We start from the raw sequence: 23,598 nt of genomic DNA on the forward strand, positions 1-23,598 counted from the left end.
GCTTTATCTAAGTCCTGTGAAGCCAGGCCTATATTTTAATTGTTCAAGTTAATAAACGAGTGCTTGAAAATTCCAGGATGTGAACCAGGGCTGCTGTGCTAATAGAAACATAAAGGATAGTCATCCACTGATCACTAAACAATGGCTTGAATACCTTAACCTTTCTGTGCACTGTTTGGGTCTTGAATGTGCAGTTTCTCCTCTTGGTCATTTATGTTTATATTTTATTTGTCGTAGTCCGTTTACTTTATGAATGCTGCTAATTAAGTTAAATGTCATTTATCCCTCGATTTTATGCATTTCTTCTTGAGTAACGTAGACGCAAGTTAAGGAGAATTAAATTCACCGTGAACTGATGTTTCTACATTTAATTACAAGGGTTGATGTATTTATTGCGCTGTCCACTAGATGCCAGTACTAAACAGTTAGTCATCTTCACTGCCTAGCTCGGGATCTATCTTTTACTGTCTATGGATCTAGCCGAGACTGCTCGGTTACTGTGATCATGTGAGTTTTATAAACAGGTTTATATTCCATCTCAGTTGTTACCAATCTCCTAGCTATTGTTCTTAAATTATAAAGCAGTGCAAGTTTTTTGCTTGTTAAACGTGGAATTCAGTAAAGTGTTTTTTTTTATGGGAAAGAAAAACAAGGTGATGTGCTTTTTTACTTTATTTTTTCACATTTAGAAAAAAAACACAGAAAAGTACACACTTTTAAATATAATATGGTAATAACTCTTATGTAGAAAAATAAATGGATGAAAGAAAAGTGCTAAACGAAAAATCTTTGATTAAGGTTCAGTAAGTCACAAATTTCAAAAACAGTAAAGTAAAATGACAGAGGAAATATCTAACAGAAAGTTCTATTCAATGGGTAATCAAATGCATTTTAAGCATGCACAATGTTTAACATATTAGTGGATTTTGGACAAGGCCTGCATAGATCTACATTACAATTAACTTATATTCAATCAGCCTACAATACAATACAAAAAAGAACAGAACAGAAGTAAATTGAGAGAAAAAAAAAGTAGGCAATACTTTTTTTTGGATGAACATTGATAAGTGCATGAATCAATGATCTCTAGACAAAAATATCAAATTAAGGCTATCAGACCATGCAGGTTGACTTGTGGGGTAAACAGACACGTCTCATTAATATATTTAACCATGGAAAACCTTCGGCCAGGTCGAGTTCCTCTGTGACCAGCGAGGCTTGCGATGACACGGCTTCTCGAGGGAATCTCACGAATGATGGAGGGGCTCAGCTGAGCGCACCAGTTTCACATTCACCTTCCATTACACACATGTAATACCATCCCACAGTTTAGGGTCGGACCAAGTTAGGGCAATAGGCAGCGGGCAGGAGTAGCCTTTGTTCTCTACAAACCATATTTGCTGTAGATCTCTTCCTCCTCCAACCTCACTTTGAGGTGACTATTCAAATCCATTCCACATATCATGATGTGGGATTCATAAGGGTGTGAATGAGCTTTGGAAATATAGATGTCCCTAAGGCAGCGGAAAACATCTTAAGGATGGTCGTTTTGGTATGCGAGCTTAGTCCTCTGACTTTTGAAAATGTCTGAGATTCTTCCTCAACAAGAAGAGTCTACATAGTCTCCCGAACAGAAGTCTCGAAACAAACCAACATCAGTCTGCCCTCCAAAACTGTAAATAACAGCTCTTGACAGTTCAGATCTGACAGTTTTTATAGGCACATTTAATTGCTTTGATTTTAAAGACGCAGGAGATTTGGTAGCACCCGAGAGGGTCAGCAGCCAGCCGGCACATCCGCGATGAAGTCGAACTCATTCTGACCCAGCCATAGCTCCGGAAGCTCATTGGCACGGTCCAAACCCAGCTCCACCACTAGCGACATCAGAACTTCCTCATCGACCGGATCAGAATCAATGATCCCGGGTGCCTGTGCCGCACCAGGGGTGGCAATCTGTCCTGTGCCCAGCATGGTGGCTCCGTACCCCCGGCCGGGTCCGGTTGTAGCTGCAGAGGACAGATTCTGATAGTGGCTGTTGAGTTTCTGGAGCTGCATGGAGGCTATGAGATGCTGGCCGGACTGCAGGCAGAAAGGCTGGGGCTTTCCCAACACAGGGGAGCTGGGATGGAGAGCAGAGGAAGCAAACTGAGGGCTCGTCTTGCCTGAACCGGAGTAGTGCAGGAGGGAGAGAGAGTCACGGTCTTTCATGGTGAGAACACAGCAGGCTCTTTAGATGGACACACCTGAAGGAAAAGATGACGACAACATGAAAGTCTAGTAAAAATATCTTCTTTTGTGTTCCACGGTAGAAAGTTAGTTATACAGGTTTGGAACGACTGCTGGAATACACTACATAGATTTTAAAATAGGCATCATACACTTTGAAAATGGTTCCAGAGGAAAAACTGGGGTTGTTCATGAGGGAACTGCAGGGAGTTCATGAGTTGATGAAAAGCTAATAAAGGTACTTAAAGTACAAATTTGACTTCTAAGGGGTTCGGTTGACCAAAAAAGAAAAAGAAAAAGAAAAAGAGTTCTGACTAAGGGTCACATACTACTACCCAGACTTTCAAGTCATTCTGAACACATGCAGAAATATGTGCCTCGTCACTAGGAGACTGATGATGACAATATGGGGTTTAAAATCAACTCAAAATATCAAACATGTCTGATATCCTCTAACTGGACGAATTCAGTCTGAAGCTTAAAAAAAAAAAAAACATTATAAGGCTGGATTTTAGTTTAACTATGCCATTAACTGAGATCACAAGGCAAGAGTTTATCAATAGCTCAGAAGGGCAGCAAGTCATATGACTTTCCAAGACCATTTGTAGAGATGAGCCATTCATAATCCACTCATATGTGGGGTTAATTATGGAGTACGTGACAGCGCCCTTTGACTTCATATCCTCATGCGTCTCACATGTGCTCTTACACACGGAGGACAAGTAATGAGGCACTTAATCATATGTGCTGCTCCGCTCTTCTCAATCCCAGCCATTCCTTTGAGGGAAGGCATAATTGCTGAAAGCTGGCATGCAGCTGCAATGGACCTCCAGCAATGAGCAACACACAGGCTCGTCTCAGCGCCTCTTCCAGACATTGACAGCTGTAGGGCATTCATCTCCAGATCTTTGTGTTTAGCTCATTGTATTCATTATTCATGGCCTGGAAGCAGTCACATACAACACGATGAAGCCTAAAACTTAATTAGACCAAGACAAATGTAAAACCGAACTTTGCGGTTATATGCAAAGCCTAACTTCAGTATTTGACTGCATGGTGAAATATTCAATGCATCCTGTGAAAAAGCCTCAGTAAAGAGTTGATAGTTACATTTAAGAATACATTATTTAAAAAGTTGTCATACAAATATAACCATTTTCCACAGCATAATTTATGTCACAATCTGTCTGGTGAACTACAGATAACTCTATCACTGGCCAATGAGATGTTGTGGGTTGGTGTCAGTTAAACAGTCAAAACAAGATTAGGACATTAGTTGGTCAAATGTATTCAACTGATTTAAACAGCATGGTTTACAACCACTAACTGGCTTAGAGCGAAAACAGTGCGATAATGTGTTGCGTCATATATCCATTTTTAATATTCATTAACGAGTGTGGAAAATGTAGATAACAGTAGAAACAAAAATGATGAAGTTACTTTTATCAAAATCTTTCAGAATAATTATGAACTTGTCTCCGTGCGTTATTTAAACCGTACACATTGGGATAATTTAAAAGTTATTTGGAATGAGTCCAATTTGCACAATTGAGATGTAAAAATAAATAACTAAATAAAATAATTTCTTAATTTACTATTTTTTTAATATAATTACGTACCTTTATACGAGTAACTGTCAACTTGCCTTCGTGTTGCGAATCCAGTTTGACGAAAGACCAACTTTTTTTTCTTTTTTTTTATAATTTGTAATAATGACTATATATGCATTAAAATGGTACTGCATGAAAACAAAGCTGTTGAAATAAGTCACTGCTGTATTTGGCAAGAACAGTTGCGAGGTCGACGCTGGACGTGAAGTTAGAGAAATGTTTCCAGTCCTGCTGCAGGAGAGGAGAGCACCCTCAATGAACTGTTACTGAATCAAAGGCATTAGCCTAAATACACACACTCGACGCTCTCAAGAGGGATCCGAGTCCGCTCACAAACATGGGATGGAGCATCTGCGGAAGCGGACTGAGAAAAGACGACGACGGGTCAAGTATAAACCGATCATTTAAAATTACAGCATTTGAAAGTTTAAATGACTCCAAAATTAATATTCTGTCACCATTAACGCACCCTCATATTGTTCGAAAACAGTATTTTTCTGCTTTTCTTCACTGTACTGGCACCATAGTCCGTGACTTTGAAGCAAAATGATGTTAAGCTTTGCTGTGACGAATAAGCCTGTTTATTTGTATTAACATAGTGGTATTTTTTTTAATGTCAATAATATGCTTTGTTTAGAATCATCATGGAAACATGATGCGTTTCATTTGGCATCGAAGTGATGCCGATTAATATGGGCTCCGTGTGCCAGACTGGAGTATTCTCCATGTTTTCTTTTCACCCTGCTAAAGTGCGTGGGCAGGGCAGGCAGATGCTCACTCACTATTCGCACACACTGTTGCCCATAATAGCCCACTTAATAATTGTCATAGACACAAGACAGGCAGTAATAAAACAACATCGCTGGGACAATTAACCCTGAGTCGTACAGGTACTCTAAACAGAATATGGAAATAAAACCATAAATAGTTTTTTTTTTCTCTTCAAAGTAAAGTTCTTTTTGATAATTTCCCCTAGAAACTTGTCACATTTTTCAATCTTCACAGAATGAGAAAAACTTGAGCTGCTCGTCTCAATATTGACGAGAGCAGACGCCAAACGGCTGCTTTCTTTTCCGTTTTAACGGGTTTAAAGACCGCATCTGTCGTCATTCATGAAGACACTTCACATGTAGATTAGGAGGGAAGTGGCGGGTAAAGGAGCAGGGATGTGCTCTTCTCCTGTGGGAAACGTTATGCAAATGAGGACAAACGGTTTTGACATTCCCTTTGTTTGCCACAACTCAAGAACGAATGTCATAAAGGCTACTTTTGTATAGAGTAATGGGCCACACACTCCTCAAATACTTCATTTCAGTCCAGAACTGACACAATCTGCTTGTGCTTAATGGGGTGAATAGAAGATCAGACTGAGTGAACGGTTGACAACGTCGACAGATGAACACTTTGCATAAAATTCGTTGTGATGTCAAACATAAAACTAGATGAGCAGGTGTCAGTATAGGCTTTACGAACGTCAACCAGTCCGATCAACAATAGCCTATGTGCTAACCTTATTTCAGGCAGTTTATAGGGCTCAATGACATAAGGTGACTGAGATGTAAAAAAGAAAATATTGAGTGCACAACACCTTTATGTAGTAGGCCATTTCAGATATTAATATTTTAAAACAAAACTGGTTAATTTATAAGTAATAATTTTCTACTTTTAATAAGACTTGAATTTGATCAATTTTTACTTTAGAAATTGAAAACATTCATAGAAAATGTACTCTGGTCATTGTGAGTATGTATTGCTTTTTTATGGATTTGAATAACCTAAAAAAATAAATGAATAAAATTAGTATGTCATTGACCAAAAAAATTAGAACAAAACACAGCTGCAAGTATTCAATATGCATATTTTAAACTATTAAAAATAATTCAACAGGATATAAGGGTGTCACGTTTCTTTTTCGCTGCAAACAAAAGAATTGTATTCAATCCGGTTTAGTTTTTCAAAACAACATGCTTCAGAAAGCGCAGAGGAAAAATGAATAGTCATGTATCACTGAGTAGACTGTTTGGTTCTACACACATTAGGGTTTTAATAGGGTGAGCCGTTGAAAATCAGTCCCGTCTCTCCACCTAATTCTGCAAGTTTTACGGCACTCTTTTGGTAGCATGGATCTGTTTATTGGACTAAAATGCAATAAGCCCCATCTTTCAAAGCTAATAAAGGACTTAATGAATCACACTTGGTGTGCCATTCAGAGAAAACTCTGCAACCAAGAATCTATAAAGATCATACTGAAAAGAGCAGGACTTCCACATGTGGCAGCCCCCACTGAAACACAAGGACAACACTCACTGGAAGAAAAACATAAAAAATAAATAAAAAAACCCACACAATTACTTTTTTTCTATTTTAATATATAATTGAAAAAATCATTTATACAAAAATCAAAAGTTGATAGACAGCTTGAAAACATTTTTGCTCACTCATAAAACACAAGAAAATAAACGTGGTAAAAGCGTACAAGTAAAACAAAACATGAATGAATGAAGCCAACGTAACTGGTCAGTCTGCCCATTAAAGTTGATTTATCCAATCCATAACTGGACAAGATATTGCAGTTAAGGTATAGGATGGTTTCATTAAGGAGGATGTAGCCAAACCATAAAGAGTGACATGCCATGTCCATTCCGTTTGGTTAGACATGTTTTTGGGATGCATTTTTGACAAGACACCATCATCAGATTTTTTTTTTTGCATTTTATTATTTCTCATTTACAAATGATCCCAGATAGTTAAAAACAAAAAGGGGGACAAAAAAAAAACATTTTTTTTTTTTTTTTTTTTTACATATCGCACTCACAACGTGTTGTATTCACGCTTTGTTTCATCTGAAAATGGCTTTGGATTTTTGTTAAAAAATACACACATTTTCCCCAGATCCAACTTTGACTAAAACCGTTCAAATGTGGCAACACTGGTCCATCTCTGCATTTTAAAAAATGTTCCCTGGAAACATTCAAGTAATGTTTTCCAAACTCCCTTCTGGCGATGGCTCCGACATACTGTCTTCATTAGAGGAGCAGGGCCTGATTTGGAAACATGAGCTGGGAGCCCACTCCTAAACTACATTCTTCAGATTCCCTGTAAACAAGCAGGGGAGGAGATAGAGAGGGGTAAAGACAAATAAAAAAATGGGTCAAAATGAATTTCAGAAAACCTATTGAGAAATATTCATACAGTGATGGAGACAAGTGGTGTAATGAAATCAAAAGATATACAGATGAAATCAGTGTCAAACCTAAATATCTACAAAAATCTGGGGTGTCCACCAGAACATCTGTACAAAGAACCAAATGGCACAATGACATGAATCATAACAAAGCAGAGAGGTTGCCAATCAGGAAAAAACAGGATTTCCTATGACGTCTTTTGAGGAAGCACAAGTTATTCAAATATTTTTTTTTTTTCCAATCTAAATCAATTTACATGGATTTACAAACCGCAATTTGCATTGGAATTGTGCCTTCCACTCACACAAACACTATACAGTTGAGCTGAAACAGGACGTCCCTTTTTGTTCTCACCAGCTGGTGTTTTGATAACATTATGGCTTGCTAATGAATTTGAATTTAAGGCACTAAAGGAAATCCTGGTTTTAAAAAGAAATCAATAGGAATCCATACTGTACAAGGCAAGCTTTTTAATCAAGACAAAAACGTCATTTAATCTCACAATGTTTTATAAAATCACATCCTTTAAATTTGCATTAACTGTTGAAGCAGAGAAGCATTCAAGAAATGCTAAGGCCGCGATTTGTCACGAAACGTTGTGGCTCTTTCAAAACTGCATTAAAAAAAAAGTGTTTCTTCATTTTGAGAGATTTAATCGGAAGCCATACATTTACAGAGACCTTTTTTTTAACACTATTTTTATGCACAACATGTTCCTTTAACTTTGAAGGTTGTGGTTCCCGAGGCCCTTGGAACTAATTTTCTGATTTGAAATGAGCAAGCTTTTCCTATCCTAAAACTCGAGCGGTTTCACATTAAGGAAACCGTAAATGTTTATGAACGCAAGTACATTCAGCATTTAGCAGCTGTCCGATGACTGCCTGTCTACATCTTTCTGGCCTACATTTGCATGTTCTTTTCAAATATTGATTGTTTTCAGGGATGGAATCAACAAAAAATGTCCAGCTTGTTTGTAGTTGCCTACAATGTTCACAAACCGTACGGTCTCTATTAACACCCACTGTTTAAAATTATATGGCTTTCAAGCTGAGATGGATAAACTCTGCAGTATTTGCTCATCAGAACAGCCATGTATGGTGTTTACACATTTTTGCTCCTTTTTCTCTCAGCGTTTTATAACGCAAGGCTGAGTGTCGTAAATGTTACCCAGATGTGCTTGCAAACTCCGGTAATGTGTAACAACTGCGAGCCTCTCTATTTATTACCTGCGTTAATCAATCACAGTTCTTCACAGAGAAATGGTTGCGCGTATTATCAGAACAGCGCATGTTTGGGAAGGTCAGACACAGACCTCAGGTGCCTCTCCTCACTCACACAGGTTGGCACTCACTCACTTCCCCTCATCCGCACAATTTCCTTTCCCTCATAAACGCAATGCTTACGTGACATAAGACCGTAAACAACCAGAGAGCACAACAGAAAATGGCTAATTAAACGGTTTAATTGATGTGAGCTACTCATTTGAAAGCTGAGGAACATGGGGGTGTGCAAGCTTGTTGAAAAACGACAGGGGAGACTTTAGAAAACCCTGCACTTGTGGTGTAATTTAGTGCCTAATAAAATCTCATCACAAACAATTACTTCCTCCAAATATAATCCCAACCGTTTGACTTCAATTGACCAATGTGCTCCACTGACTATCTAATAACAAAATAAGTGGCATGCCAGCCAATAATGCCAGTCTACACCCATTCACATGCCAAGTATAACACCACAGTTACCTGGCACATTTAAGCGTCATTGAATTTTAATACATTTTAAAATGTAACTTATTCCTGTGATGGCAAAGCTGAATTTTCAGAATCATTACTCCAGTCTTCAGTGTCACATGATCCTTCTGAAATCATGGCTGCTCAAGAAACATTTCTTATTATTATCAATGTTGAAAATGGTTGTGCTGCTTAAAATTTTGGTGGAAACGGTGATTTATTTTTTTCAGGATTCTTAAAGAACAGCATTTATTTGAAACAGATATAAAAAAAAAAATTAGAACAATGTAAAAGTCACTTTTAATGAATTAAATGCATCCTAACTGAATTAAAGAATGAATTTCTTTCAAACAAATTTTACTGACCCCAATCTTTTGAACTCTTGCAGCATAGATGCTTGTCTTTTGTACTCATTCAATTGCAGGAATCTACTCTGGGTATATTACATAAGATTTGCCACGTACAAGTAAAATGACAGACAGATAATCGCTCCATCAAAATGCATTTTAAACTAAAAACACCCAAAAACAATTATATCTGAGACATAGTTAGAGGTTTTGCATAGCGCATTTCACACACCACACGTAAATCCTGTTTCAACATGGCAGAACAGATGCTACTGTAAAGTAAAATATGCCAATATAAACACATTGGTTAACCTAAAGAAGCCATACAGAATCTAAGTAGAGGAGTTTGTCCATTCTCATAAAACTGAGGATGTGATGTGTTGCGTGCAGCACAGTACACTTAACGTAGCTCCATTAAGGTCATCTCGAAAGCTGACCTCAGTACAATATTTCGTTCTCGAGTGACCCTCTGTAAGCAGAAGATCTTAAAAGTCAAACTGATCTGGAATCTGTGCTCATGTGTGATAGCTTGGCATAGAGCGGTCTTAAGAGATGGGTGGAAACCTTAAAATGGAAGTTGAGCAGTCTGCGCCTTAAGCCCTTTTTAATTAGAGCTGCGGGACAGAGCAAACACGTAGCACATGCTACACATACCGCATGGGCGCAGAAAATAAGCATGTTTGTCCCATACTGTTTAAGAAATAGACAGAACACCCATATTGCAAATATAAATAAACAATGCTGAAGTAAAAGGAGTACAAGTGATGCTTTCTTACGAATAAATCTTCTGAAAACTGATATCAATTATTTAGTGTTAAAGGACTGAAGTCTGAGTTGACATACACAGACAATATTCCCCTGTGCCATAGCTTTTAAATCTCTTTCACACTTAATGTTTGGTCACAGTGACATTTCAGTAAAATGTCATTGGGAAAAAGGTCCACTGTCTATTGTCAATAGTGTAGTGATGCATGAAGCACAGCTTATACAGAAGTCACTTTGACCAACAGAAAGATGCTTGGTTTGAATGAGGCGAATTCGGGAGACCAGCTTTTACACCAGTGAAATCTGCGTGGGGAACTTTTTCGCGCTCCCAATCATGCGCATTCATATTTAATTGACTGGATATTGCCCGTGAGCAATGGTTTGCAATCTAATTCATGCACAGTGGAGCACGCAAGTCTTAAGAGGATGATCAAACAATGCAGATTTGCTCTTAAAAAAACTAAATATTGTAGTTATAATACAGTTGTTATAGGCTACAGTATGAAAAATATAACTGCAGACCTGCATCGCTGATGAATGGAAAATAAGGCAGGGTCTTCAGCGCGAGACGTGGTGCAATGGTCAGAAGTCCGTTCAGTGCATGTTTACACAGAAAAAAAATTAAAAGCAGCGGAGCTTACTGTAAACAGCTCCAACAGAGCTTTACATCTTAGCAAATCTCTTACATCAGTGCGTTCTAATCTTGTACCGGTAATCCTGTTCTTTCCTCATACATAGCATCATACCATTAATTTAACTTTCTATCACGGAAAATTTACAGAACTGATTCACCGGTATTTTTGAAAATGGCCTATTCACACATGGGGCCCTATTTTAACGATCTGAAACGCAAGTGTCAAAGCGCAAAGCGCAAGTAACTTTGTGGGCGGATCCCGGCGCTGTTGCTATTTTCCCGGCGGGATAAATGCCTCTTGCGCCTGGCGCAAATCTAAAAGGGGTTGGTCTGAAGTAGCTTCATTATTCATAGGTGTGGTTTGGGCGTAACGTGAAATAAACCAATCAGAGCGTCATCCAACATACCCTTTAAGAGCAGGTGCGCATGTTCCATGGCGGATTGCTATTATAACGGCGGATTTACCAAGCGCGCGGTAGGAGCGGTTCACAACCGAGGAGACCGACGTTCTTGTCAGGACCGTGAAAGACAGAGAAGTGACGTTGTATGGGGATGGGAGAAACCCACCCAAATCAGCGTCGGTTAAACAGGCGTGGGAGGAAAAAACCTAAATTTTTTACATCTTCATGGACACCACAATGATTTCCCTCATGTGTTAATATTTTTCCTTGTTATAATGTATGATTAGCAAAAATAACTGTTGCATCTGTGTAGATTACATGAGCAAAGTGTATGCGCATTGTGCACGCTATACATTATGGTCAAGCATGCACGCTTGAAATAGCATTATGAACAACGCGCAACGCGCCACTGACTTTAGACTAGGTTTTTTCTGGTCAGTGGCGCAATTGTTTTATAGAACAGCAAAATAGCATGAGGAAAAGTTTGCGCCGGAACACGCCTCCTCTTTGCGCTGAACCGCCCCGGGGAGCGCAAGTGTATTTCTTAGTTAACCGACGTGTGTCTGTGGAGGGAAAAGTCCGCTTTGCGCGGGTGCAAAATAGGAATGATACATGCGTCAGTGTACAAAGTCATTTGCGCCAGGTGCAAGATAGGGCCCATGATCTCTAAATGGTAATTTACCAGTAAAGACTGTATTTGTGAAAGGGGGCTAATGTGTAAAGCAACAAATGGGGTTCTAACCAAGTGTGATTCTAACTAAGCTGAACTGAAGGTGTCAGACTGTACTTGCTTCTCTTACGGTGACGTGGTCGTGACCTCTGAGGGACCTTTAGGTCAGCAGCAAAGATCTGATGCCTTTTGTCAAGAAGAGAAAAGTGGAGAAGACGTTAGCCAGAGCAGGGGCCGGAGCGATAAGATCAATAAGAAATGTTTAGTCATAGTTGAAACACCACGTAGACTGAAGCTAAGGTGGAGCAGATGTGACTAGGAGTACTGACACATTAAAACCCATGGGTTGAACACAAGTCAAGGGTGGTTAAACAGGTCAACTTCATCCCATAAGGAGTGAGGTGTTAAGAACACAAACCGTCACTCACGTCTCTCTCATAAACACGAGAGGGACACTTATTCCTTTAAAAAGGAAAGTTCATCAAAAATGAACATTCTATCATCGTTTACCCATGAACACAAAAGAAGATTGTCCATACTATGAAAATCAGAGGGTCCGATGTTGTCTTTGGCTTTCACTGTATGGCCTAAAACAGTTGAAACATTCTTCAAAATATCTTCTTTCGTCCTTTTTGGCTTCTCTAAATTACATTTCTTCTTATTCACAAACAATGCCAATGTGTTAAAATTCTGAACACAGCTTTTCCCTTTTCACTGCCAGATTTTTACCCATTCACACAGATGTTTGAATGAGCTCAAGAGGAAAAAACTTTATTTTATTACATCCAAGGGGCATTTGAAATGTTCTCAACATAGCTTTGAAACATGTTTTGAGTCTTAAGACTTTTGTCCCTGAAGGTGAAAAGGCAAGAGTTTGCTGAAACCTCGAAAATAAACACGAATATGCGCGCGCACACACACAAACGGGCACAGAGTTTAGCACAATTGCACAATAAAAATACACTAAGTGATAACTTGTACTTATAGGAAGAACATTAAAACAAAACCTTGTGTGAACAAAGGGATTAACCAGACACTTTGTCAAGGAACATCTCATAAAAGTTTGGATAAGTGCGTGTCTGGGAGCCCTGCACGTACATGTGTGCAAATGTTCCTAGTTTAGTCTGTTCTCATTCTCATCCCAGCCTCTCTCCTGAGACTTCAGTTTCAAGTTCCTAAGAATGCTTTGCTTATTTGTTTACTGATGACTGGGAACATCAAACAGACATGTTTCTCTTTTCTACAGCTGAGGAGAGCCAGTCACAGGGGACAACTGTGGTTTGTTTAAAGGTCTCCCTGGTCACTCGTGGGGGGTGGGACGCAAAGTTCTTGCAGAGGCTAGAGAGACAGCTGGATGAATGAATGAATGAATGACTGACACACCATCATATCTATCATCAATGGTTTTCTAAATAAACAGACCATTACTTTGACTATTTTAACCAGCTTTGAAATGGACAAAAGTAATTCCATCTGTGGAAATGGTATTGGATTAAGTGTGGAGAAAGGGTGATATTCGGGTCCGGTGTTGTGTATGATGAGGTTTTGGTTGTTGTCATGGCAATTACCTTTGATGGTGCTGATGACCCGCTCCAGATGCTGGCTCTCGTTGCGGTCGGGTCGGCAGCTCGGGCTGATCTCCAGGGAATAATCTGGGCCGTATTCAGTGAAGTACTGGATTAGAGATGATAAAAAAAAGTACTTCAAATTAGCATGAAATCAAAATGGACTATTCTTATATTTTTTTATGGAACTCTGCTGTGTATTATAAACAATTTATCCAACCACATTATTATTTTTTATCAATTCATCTGTTTTAAAGCCATTTTTGCCATTTTTGTACAAGTTAATATGAATGTTTAGGGTCTAAATGAAAACGTTGTAATATACTTTTATTCAAAATTCTCATTAGTATTTTAAGAAAACACTCATTATAACTGGTCAAAAACAGCTCTGTTTTCAGCATGCCGTTTCAGTGCATATGCCTTTAAATGATAATGAGCTTCGCTCACTCCGCCCCTCTGTTCTGTGGGGCGTTTTGACAACACATGTGGAGTGTTGCCTTGACAACAGTTGAGTCTCTGAGGACATATCTGTGCAACCGTATCAGTTTGAACCGGAGTCGCACCCGGAACAAGATGACGGCCCCGAAGAAGTTCGACAATTAAGGCTCGAACAGGACGTTTCTGAATGGTTGGTTAACGTAATGTCACTTTGATCTATTTTTGTATGCACTGGCTGGGTAGAGTAGTGAGATACAAACGCTATGCGTTTACTGATGTATACGTTAGTTAGTTCATTGACAGATTGACGTTACAACTAATTGTCATGAAAAACTTTTTTTCGCGATTTGCAAAGATTAATATAAAGTTTAATAAAACCTTACACTTACTTCTTCTGGAGGTGCAGAGGGAACATAAATAGTTGCTACCGATTCCTTTTTCAGGAGCAGCTTCTTAGCAAAACCAGCTTTATACTGACCCGTTTATAAAGCAGTCTGGTGAGAAATGATTCGCGCAAACATGAAAGCATTGACGTTGCTCGTGGGGAATATTCCTTTCGAAAACAAAACTCAGCCACTGTGTCTTCAGCGGTTTGGATTTAGGAACATCAAAATGACTGTTCGTTATTACACCCAAGAACAGAACACCACAATCGCTTAGACGCCATTCTGCTCTAGTGTATCAACAATGACGGACTATGATGACATCTCGCTCAGGGCGGGTCTGTGTTGAAACACTGCTGTCAATCAACAATCGTGGGAGGGGCGTCCGTTTTATTGACGTCACAAAAACGAACGGCTCAATTTGAGGCAGGGGAAAACATATAAGGAGATTAAAACAAAAACACTGGATGGATTTTTATCATTATATGATGGTTGTGTACAGGCACTGCCAACACACATTTCAGTACAATCAACTTGTAAAAGTGCATGTACCATTATATGACCCCTTCAAAAGACTTTAAAAGAAATGTTGTGAGTATGAAGGTTTTGCTGCACCATGAATTTCCTTAAAGGGACAGTTCTCCCAAAAATTAAGATTCTATTGGCATTCTATTGGCATTCCAAACCAATAGAATGCAAATAAGATATTTAGAAAAATGCATGTTTTTCATCATGCAATCAAACTCATGAGGGTCCAGAGTTGAAACAGTTGAAACATTCTTCAAAATATCTTATTTGACTGTATGTTGCACAGAAGATGCCAGAATATTCCTTTTTGGGAAAACGATCCCCCTTTAAATAATTAATTAATTACAGAAATTCAGAATACGTCGATCAAAATAGCATTATGTGTATGCTGCAAGCCAACATTTCTCAACCTAGGACAGAGATTTGCTAATCAGTTTCACTAATGACCTTTTAATGCGATCAAGGTTTCCTTCACTGAAACAAGAACAATTTTTCTCAGCTAGGAAGCAGCATTTACTTGAGTAAATTTGGGAAGGTTTAGTCATACTTCCACTTTCTTCCAAACACACACACACATATACATAAACTCTTTTCAATGTTGGATAGCTACGCTCTGTCAGTGTCCTGATCCTTTAGATCAAAAAGGCAAGCCAAAAGCAGTTAAAGTTTCCCCTATCATGAATATGCTTCAATTAGCGATTCATTATGATTTTGAAATGGAAACTCTAGGGACTGGCCAAAAAGACAGTCAGGCATGTTGCCTTGCTCATTCGAAAAACACGGTCTGCATTGTGTTGGTGGGGTGTTTGGTGTATAAACTGGATAGAGATCAGATTTGGTTGTATGCGTGTTACATGCATTAGCTCAACTCTGCTTTCAATTACTATTTTGTTTATCCGGCTTACCTCCGGTCCCAATGTGCTCTAACATGCTAGGGATTATACAACATTCACATATGTGAATGTGTGCAGTTTTTTTTTTTACACGTTTTTACACACACACTCAAGAAATGTGAAATAGGATGCACAATGATTTGTGCATGTGCGCGCACAGTTCGAAAAAAAGAAATCGCTGAGCACCAAATACTCGTCCAGGAGAAGTTAATGAAAAAAAGGCTTTAGGTGCGTAGATCCAAAACCGGCTGGCATGTAAAAAAATATACGTTACATGCACTTCTACTAATGCAATCTATTTGTTGTCTTGTTCGTGCGAAAAACAATATGTGGCCGAGACAAATAGACAAATTAGGACACGTATTATTGAACACAAGTCCAATAAGAAAAAAAGACCAGAATTGTCCCATTGCTCGTCACTTTAGTTAATGTCGCACTCAGTCTCTGAATTGAACTTTGAAACTATAGAGCAAATAACACAGTCTCGTAGAGGTGGGAATATGGAACGAAGACTTCTACAGAGACAATGTAAAAGGATTTTTGACCTTAGATGCATGTTTTCTTTAGGCATGAAGAATTAATTCCTAATTGTTTTTTGTGAATGCTTATTTATTGACATTCACATGCATTTTTAACCATGTCTATTTATTACAATATAAATTTCCAATACCACTTGATTAAACACTGACATACAAAAACAATTGAATTTATATTTAATTTATATATCTAAATATTTAATATAAATTGAATGTCAGCGTTTAATCAAGTGGTATTGGAAATGTATATTGTAATAAAACACTTATATTGAGATTTAAATTATGAGATTAATCAATGTATAACAAGAATTTCTATGGTTACGCTTTTAGAATTTTAAAATGTTTTGAATGTAGTATGTGTGTATTTTTGTGTAGTTGTAATGTTTGTGGCGAAGTCCGTCTGCGATGTATTATAATGATTACGGTAATAAGCTTGTAAATTTGTGCAGGTGGATGCTTGGAAGCACAAGGCACTAATGAAGGGTTGAACCCAAAACCGTTTTGCTGCACATTGCACTTTAGTCTATTTGTGGCCTCTGTATAATAAACTGATGTGAGCTATTTGGCCTACAGTATATTTTGATGTGTGCAGATCATACATAATTAGTTACAATGCTTTTAGTAAGCATTCCCACACACAGGACACCACAGTGTGCCACTTGTTTTCCCATGAACTCAACGTAATCTGAAACAGCAGTGTCCACATCTCTGTTGCATTGTTTGGTTTGGACCACATTAAGATAACATTGGAACTTTTTTATTTAAAGGGTTAGTTCACCCAAAAATGTAAATTCTGTCATCAATAATTCACCTTGATGTTGTTCCAAACACAACCCATAAGACTTTAGTTCGTCTTTGAAACACAAATGAAGATATTTTAATGAAACCTGAGAGATTTCTGTCCCTCCATTGAAAGTCAATTCCACCACAACTCTAATGTTTCAAAAAGACATTGTAAATATAATATTATCCATATGAATCGAGTGGTTTAATCCAAGGAAGCTCAAACGTGCTTGACATGTGAGAACCAATTATGTTTGTTCTCATGTGTCAAGCATGTACAGGTTGAGCTTCCGTTTACCGTATTTGATGTGCTCTATGTATGTGCGTTGATCAATGTTTATATGTGAATAAAAGCCTAAGTGTCTCTTCAGAAAACGCTCGGTTCATATGGAATAGGTTTACAAAGTCTTTTTTAACTTTCTGAAGCATCAAAGTTTTGGGAAAATGAGCATTCAGTAGAGGGACAGAAATCTCATCATCCATGTTTCAAAGATGAAAAAAGTCGTATTGACTCCTCCTTTAGACCCTTCTGTGATAAATGTCCTGACCAACAACTTCCTGACTTCCTGACCATCCTTTTTCCATATGATGTGGGAATGTGAAAAGGTAAAAAAAAAAAAAAAAATTGGAATGAGGTATGTGCTACCTTATCGAAAATCATTGAATATCCTATACCGGTGATCCCATCTGTATTATTACTGAATGATGATTCTCAGTTTGATTTCTCTAAACTGCAAAAAATTGTCAGGCTGGCCGGTTTAACGTCTGCAAAAAAAACTGATAGCTCAACACTGTATATACACTGATATATTCATGTGGTTGATTCAACTTCAGGACATTATAATGTTGGAAATATCCACAGCTCGGGTGAACTCGGCACAAATCTCAACATTAAAAATACGGACTATAGCTCCTGAGAAGATCTCCAATTATATTGCGCAAAGCAATGATCAGGACTCCGATTGAATACCCTAACACTTTATCCCTCTTCTTGTTTTGTTTTCTTAATTCATGTTTTATCTTTCTTGTGGCTTTGTTTTTGTTAACTTATCTATCCATTATGTACCCCATTGCAAAGAGACCGCGGGGTTGCTGGGTGGGGTGGGAGGGGAGGGAGGGATTGGTAGGTGGGGAGTTGATTTCATTCGTGTTTTCATGTTCTCATTCTGGTTTGTTTATTGTCAACAAAATGAAAATAAGAAAAATAAATAAAAAAAAGGGTTTGAAATGACATGAGGGTGAGTAACTGATTGAGAAAAAATTTCTCACATTGAGAAAAATGTACTTATTTCAACAATACATGACAAACTGCACAGTTGATAGGTAAAAGATAAAGTTAGACAAATTAGACATAACAGAATAAGGTCAATAACTCCCTCCATAACAGCAGACAAAATGATATGCTCAGAGTCAAAATATAACCGGCACTTCATTGTCTCCTTGAGTGGCTCATCATAAAGGTGAGTTTTGGTTTCTTCATCTGACCTTTTGAACTTTGACCACTTAACCATCAACACCACCCAACCTCCATTATGGACTTCCCCAAAGCTCATTTCCAGCATTTATTCCACTCCGGAATTCTGGGAGCCAGCTACTTCCCAGACGCAACGGCACAAAAGGTCCCACCCACAGAAGGAGATATAGAGGCCACACTGATTGTTACTGTTGTGGCATCACACGTTTTGTTCAAGATAGATGAGACTGGAGACGTTAAGTAACACCCGATTTTAAAGTCTGTAGTCTTGTCTGCTTAAATGTCAGAAAAACATTATTTGAAAAATAAAAAATAAAAAAAATACAGTAAGTATTATGAAATCATAAGCTGTCGTAACATTCACTGAAGCACTGACCAGAGGGTGTATTTTATTATTATCTCAAGTAAATAACATGGGTGGACATACAGCGTCTGCACTGTCTGAAACGCTTCCCTTCTAGAACAGTCAGTACGTGCAGGCGGTAATGAGCCAAGCCAGTCTGTCTGTCTGTCTGTCTGTCTTGCACTTTACAGTGAAGTACCAGAGCTGGACCAAAGGGCAAAACTACAGACAATGCAAACATAACACTACTGGCACTCACAGCATCCTGTTGACCTCAGCATGAAAAAGTTGGCAGCCAATAAGAGCATGTGTACGTGCATCAAAAAAGATTTCTGAAGGAACATTTCACAAATTCTAAAGGTATTGACATCACAACTTGAGATACAAGTAACTAAACCAGCTGAACTGTGATGGCGAACTATCCAGCTGTGCATTATAGGTCCATACAAATCAATTTGCATGGGGAGCTTGCTTTTATAAAACGGTTCCACATTCACACATCTTTACTTTTCTCAATCCACTCACAGCTCCTCTAAAGGGTCTGCACTGTCTGTCCCTGCGCTGCCCAATGGGGTCTTTACCCCCTCCTCAAGTTATTCAGACAGGACAGAAGACCTTACAATCCCTTTAGCACTGTTTGACTAGCGTAACCACCACAGCAGTCCTCTTATGATTGTGTGTGTAGGCTGAGCTCACGAGTTAACAATACACCTGTGTATGAACCTGTAAACTCTTTGGATAAGTGTTTGAGATCATGGGTGGAGTACTTCAGTCACTCAGTCATACGCTGGTATGCTGAAGTTTGTCTGTAAGAGAAACTGCTTGTACAATTGGGGGAAATGATGCAGACTGTCCATTTATTGTAACCACCACACTCTAAATGTTCCTGTGAAATGAAGTTCAATAAAAGAACGAGAGAGAGAGGAGAGAGGGAGAGAGAGACAAACGTCTATCTGGCTGCAGGGGGGAAACAGAGCTCTGGGTGTTTGTTATTTCACTGGGCTGTGCTGAAAATAGCTTGCCAGAAACAAGTGAAAAGAAGTTTTAAAAAAGGAGAGGATGTACAGATGTTGACTGGCCACAAGAGCGGTGAGGGCTGTTTCCACCCGCAGGCCGAGCAGAGTCCCTGACAGCACTCAAACAAAAACATAGCAAATTTCCTACCACTCGCTGATAAGATTTGACCAGAACAAAGTTTTGGTGATCATTTACTTTCATTTGTATGAACAAAAGAAAAGAAAAAAGAAGAAAAAAAAGTATTTTCTCAAAATATATTTTACGTTCCATTGAAAATGGAAAGTCATACATGTATTGGAACAATGTGACAGAAATGACAGAATTTCCATTTTTGTGGGAACTATCCCTTTAACGGTTTATATAATGCAGCTATTTTGATGCTGCCAGTAAACAACTATGCCAAGTTGCCAACTGTTCAATCTTTATTCTGTTTTCAGTTTCGCCTTCCTTAGACAAAAATAAAAAAGAGCTTTAGTCACACTGAGAAAGTCTGCAACATTGGGTTCACCTATTAAGGTGAGATGTGCAAGTTATGTTAAAATATTTTCTTCTATTACAGTTAATTATACAGAGACAACTATTAACTATTCAGTAGTACAGTATTGTTATCATGAGCACTTCAAAATACAATGAATAATTCTAAGTACAAATTGTTTTGATTTTGTCAAAACACTGCGTAAATGCTGCATAATTGGGCTGAATGAAAATTCACTCTCTGACAGTAGGTGGTGCTTATAGAAAAACAGAAATATCACAGTGACCCCAGAAAACAAAGTTTTCCTGTTTACGACATCCGCCTGACACGGAGAAGGAAGTCAAACAGTATTTACATATTTCAAACAGCCACATTTTTTGTGATGGTCCTTCTCAAACAACCCCAAACACCAATAAAACTTAATATGTATTGCCTAACATTTTTTTTCCACTTTTTATGGGCTTAAATATGCCAGCCCAAGAAAGAGATCTAGATATTGGTTTAATTATTGTTCTTTATAGTTGTTCTTTTGCACTTCAACCTGTTTGAAACATTTACTTGATGCAGTTTTATTGTGTATTGTGTTAACATGTTTAAGTTTTTGGGGGTTTTGAAAAGGTTATTAAACTTGTTATAAAGAGAATAACACGGTTAGTTTAAGTTTATCTTCTTAACCTGTATTTGTAATCTAATTTAGTACAGTGATAATATACCATGATAAAGTTTCAGCAATTTTATACACTGCCGTTCAAAAGTTTTGGATCGGTAAGATTTTTAATGTTTTTAAAAGAAGTCTCTTCTGCTCACCAAGGCTGCATTTATTTGATTAAAAAAATAAAACAGTAATATTGTGAAATATTATAACAATTTAAAACAGCTGTTTTCTATGTGAATATATAGTAAAGTGTAATTTATTCCAGCAAAGCTGAATTTTCAGCATCATTACTCCAGTCTTCAGTGTCAAATGATCCTTCAGAAATCATTCTAATATGATGATTTGATGCTCAAGAAACATTTCAACATCAACAAACTCATTATTATCAATGTTAAAAACAGTTATTAAAAAAAAATTTTTAGGATTATTTGATGAATGGAAAGCTCAAAAGAACAGCATTTATCTGAAATAGAAAGCTTTTGTAACATTAAACACTATCGTTCAAAATTCGGTCAGTGCGAATTTTGATTTTATTTTTTGGGAGAAAGAAAATTTATCAGGTTACAGTAAAGACATTTATAATGTTACAAAAGATTCTATTTCAAATAAATGCTGTTCATTTTACTTTCTATTCATCAAGGAATCCTGAAAGAAAATGTACACTACTGTTTTCAACATTAATAACAATAACGCATTTTTTTGAGCATTAAATCAGCATATTAGAATGATTTCAGAAGGATCATGTGACACTGAATACTGGAGTAATGATGCGGAAAAAACAGTTATTTTAAATTGTCATAATATTTAACAATAAATTACTGTAAAAATACAAAAGTACTTTTGTATTTTTTTATCAAATAAATGCAGCCTTGGTGATCAGAAGAGACTTCTTTTAAAAACACAAAAAAATCTGACCGATCCAAAACCTCTGAACGGCAGTGTGTGCTTAATTCTACCTCAATCAATGCTGTGAAATTAGGGCAAAAGAAGTGTCTGGCAATCCTCTCAGGAATTCTATTTGGTGTCATTAGTGGCACAAAAATTACACACTTCACCTTTACACAACAACTTCAATTACATACTTCACCAGTGACAAATATAATTCCACAGGTTACAAATCTCAGGAAGTTGTCTCTCATGATGTATGGAGATCTAAAGGGTGAAAACTTCACAACATCTATTGCTAACTTTCTATTCTATTTAAAAATGAAATAAAATAAAGAGGTATGATGATCTAGAGATCATCACAACATCTCAATCAGCTGTATATTCCCTAGGTTTAAGTCTCGTGCCATGGTCAAATTTAGACACTGAAGAGAGACAATTTGTTGGTGCAAATGTGTTGACAAAAAAAAAAAAAAAAAAAAAAAAACTGGATTGACACACAGCTGTCACAGAAGATGGTGCCTATAATGCCAACAATGGAGTTTAGTTAGACCAATATCAGGGCTGTCTTGGACCAAGCTTTTCCAATTCATCAGCTTCTTGAAGAGAAACAATTCAGGTCTAAATAAAAGGCCCTGCACTTTTTTTTCTGGGTCTCTCCCTTGTGAGAGGACTGTCTATATTAGCCTCACTTTTTCATCTCTCTGTGTCTGTGACAGGGCCTGAATGAGCTCGTTGTATGCCTCCACTCCAGTCTGTCTTCATTGTTTGGAGTCCTGGCAGGGCAGACCTAGACTGAGCCGCCTCTGAGTCTCAGCAGCTGGACCGGCTCGAGGAGAGAGAGCGAGATTGCACAGGTACAAAGTGCTTCTTGTTCCACCTCTCCTTTCCCAGCTTCTTCTATGCTGCAATACTCTTCTATCTTTTTTAAACCCCCATTGGTGGATGCCTCTCTGTCTTTTAACAGCCTTATCGCACTCTCTCTCCCTCTACCTTCTTTGTCTTTATGGACTCACACTACAGTTAAATAGTGTTTTGTTTGGCTGGGATGGACACACAATAATAGTGCTGGTGAGGAGATGGGGGTTCCTCTCTCTAAGAGGGGAGGAGAGAGTTTCATGCTTTGAAAAGCCGATGGAAGGAACAATAACAGAAGAGAAGCTATAGAGAAAGAGGTGAGGAGAAGGGGGAGAACGAGTGGCAGTCCTAAAACTGTCAACTTATTGGGGACCAAATAAATGATTTCAACATTATAGTGAATAATAATATAATATAATTGATTAGAATAGAATAGAATAGAATAGAACACACGAGGTACACTACAATGTGCTGAAATATAAATGACAAAAGTTTTAAATTACAAAATGTTTTTCAAAACTATTTGGGTGAAAAGTTACCTTGAAAGTGTGAAAATGCCAAGATACAGTGTTACTGCCCATTTTTCAAGTTCATATAGAATTTATTACTGTTTTATATGCCAGCAATTTTGAAAAAAAAAATTCCTCTAATGTACTTTTTGTAAGTTACTGATCAAACTGACTGAAGATTATTTGAGATGAATTGTGTTCATCCCATGACTGGACAAGCATTCTTCTGGGAGGAGTAGTGCACAATTTTCAATAAAAGTCACATTGGACGATAAGCAATATGGACAACACTGACAAACAGACTTCAACTCCAAATCACCCAAAGAATATGCAGAGTTCTGACCATGTCCCTAAAAGGATTTCAAAGGTTGCGAAGTAGCTTATAAAATCATATTACATACTACTAGGTTATTACTGTACATTTTAGCATGTGTTAATCAATCAATCAATCAATCAAATGCAGTAGATGGAAAAATATACACTGTTCAAATGTTTGGGGTCAGTAAGACTTTTTTTTTTAATTAATACTTTTATTCAGCAGAGATGCATTCCAACTTGCATTAAAAGTGGCAGTTAAACATTTATAATACAAAAGATTTCTCTTTCAAACGGTTTTCAGTTGACGATAATAAGAAATGTTGAGCAGCAAATTAGCATATTAGAATGATTTCTGAAGGACCGTGTGACA

General features: G+C 37.8%; 2 protein-coding genes across 4 annotated transcripts in view; both read right to left on the reverse strand.

Annotated features, from left to right (window-relative positions):
- Positions 1 to 1,776: 1,776 nt before the first annotated feature.
- On the reverse strand, positions 1,777 to 2,208 carry cited1 (Cbp/p300-interacting transactivator, with Glu/Asp-rich carboxy-terminal domain, 1). Its single transcript, XM_056258903.1, has one exon. It carries the CDS (start codon positions 2,206 to 2,208, stop codon positions 1,777 to 1,779), a length of 432 nt encoding a protein of 143 aa, XP_056114878.1.
- hdac8 (histone deacetylase 8) overlaps positions 2,083 to 23,598 on the reverse strand; it is a 38,241-nt gene continuing 16,725 nt past the window's right edge. Inside the window, exons 11-12 of one of the 3 annotated variants that reach the window (XM_056258967.1) lie at positions 13,137 to 13,242; positions 2,083 to 2,243 (exon numbers count right to left, since the gene is read on the reverse strand). In XM_056258967.1, the coding sequence (XP_056114942.1) occupies positions 2,230 to 2,243; positions 13,137 to 13,242 (120 nt within the window). In that variant the 3' untranslated portion in view covers positions 2,083 to 2,229. Of the gene's footprint in view, positions 2,244 to 6,621; positions 6,933 to 12,656; positions 12,919 to 13,136; positions 13,243 to 23,598 lie in introns of those variants that run through there. The other 2 variants (XM_056258966.1, XM_056258965.1) reach the window with 2 other exon arrangements.

The sequence above is a fragment of the Rhinichthys klamathensis genome, unplaced genomic scaffold (assembly GCF_029890125.1).
Source record: "Rhinichthys klamathensis goyatoka isolate OS25496 unplaced genomic scaffold, OSU_Roscu_1.1 h1tg000161l_1, whole genome shotgun sequence".
NCBI lineage: Eukaryota > Metazoa > Chordata > Actinopteri > Cypriniformes > Leuciscidae > Rhinichthys > Rhinichthys klamathensis.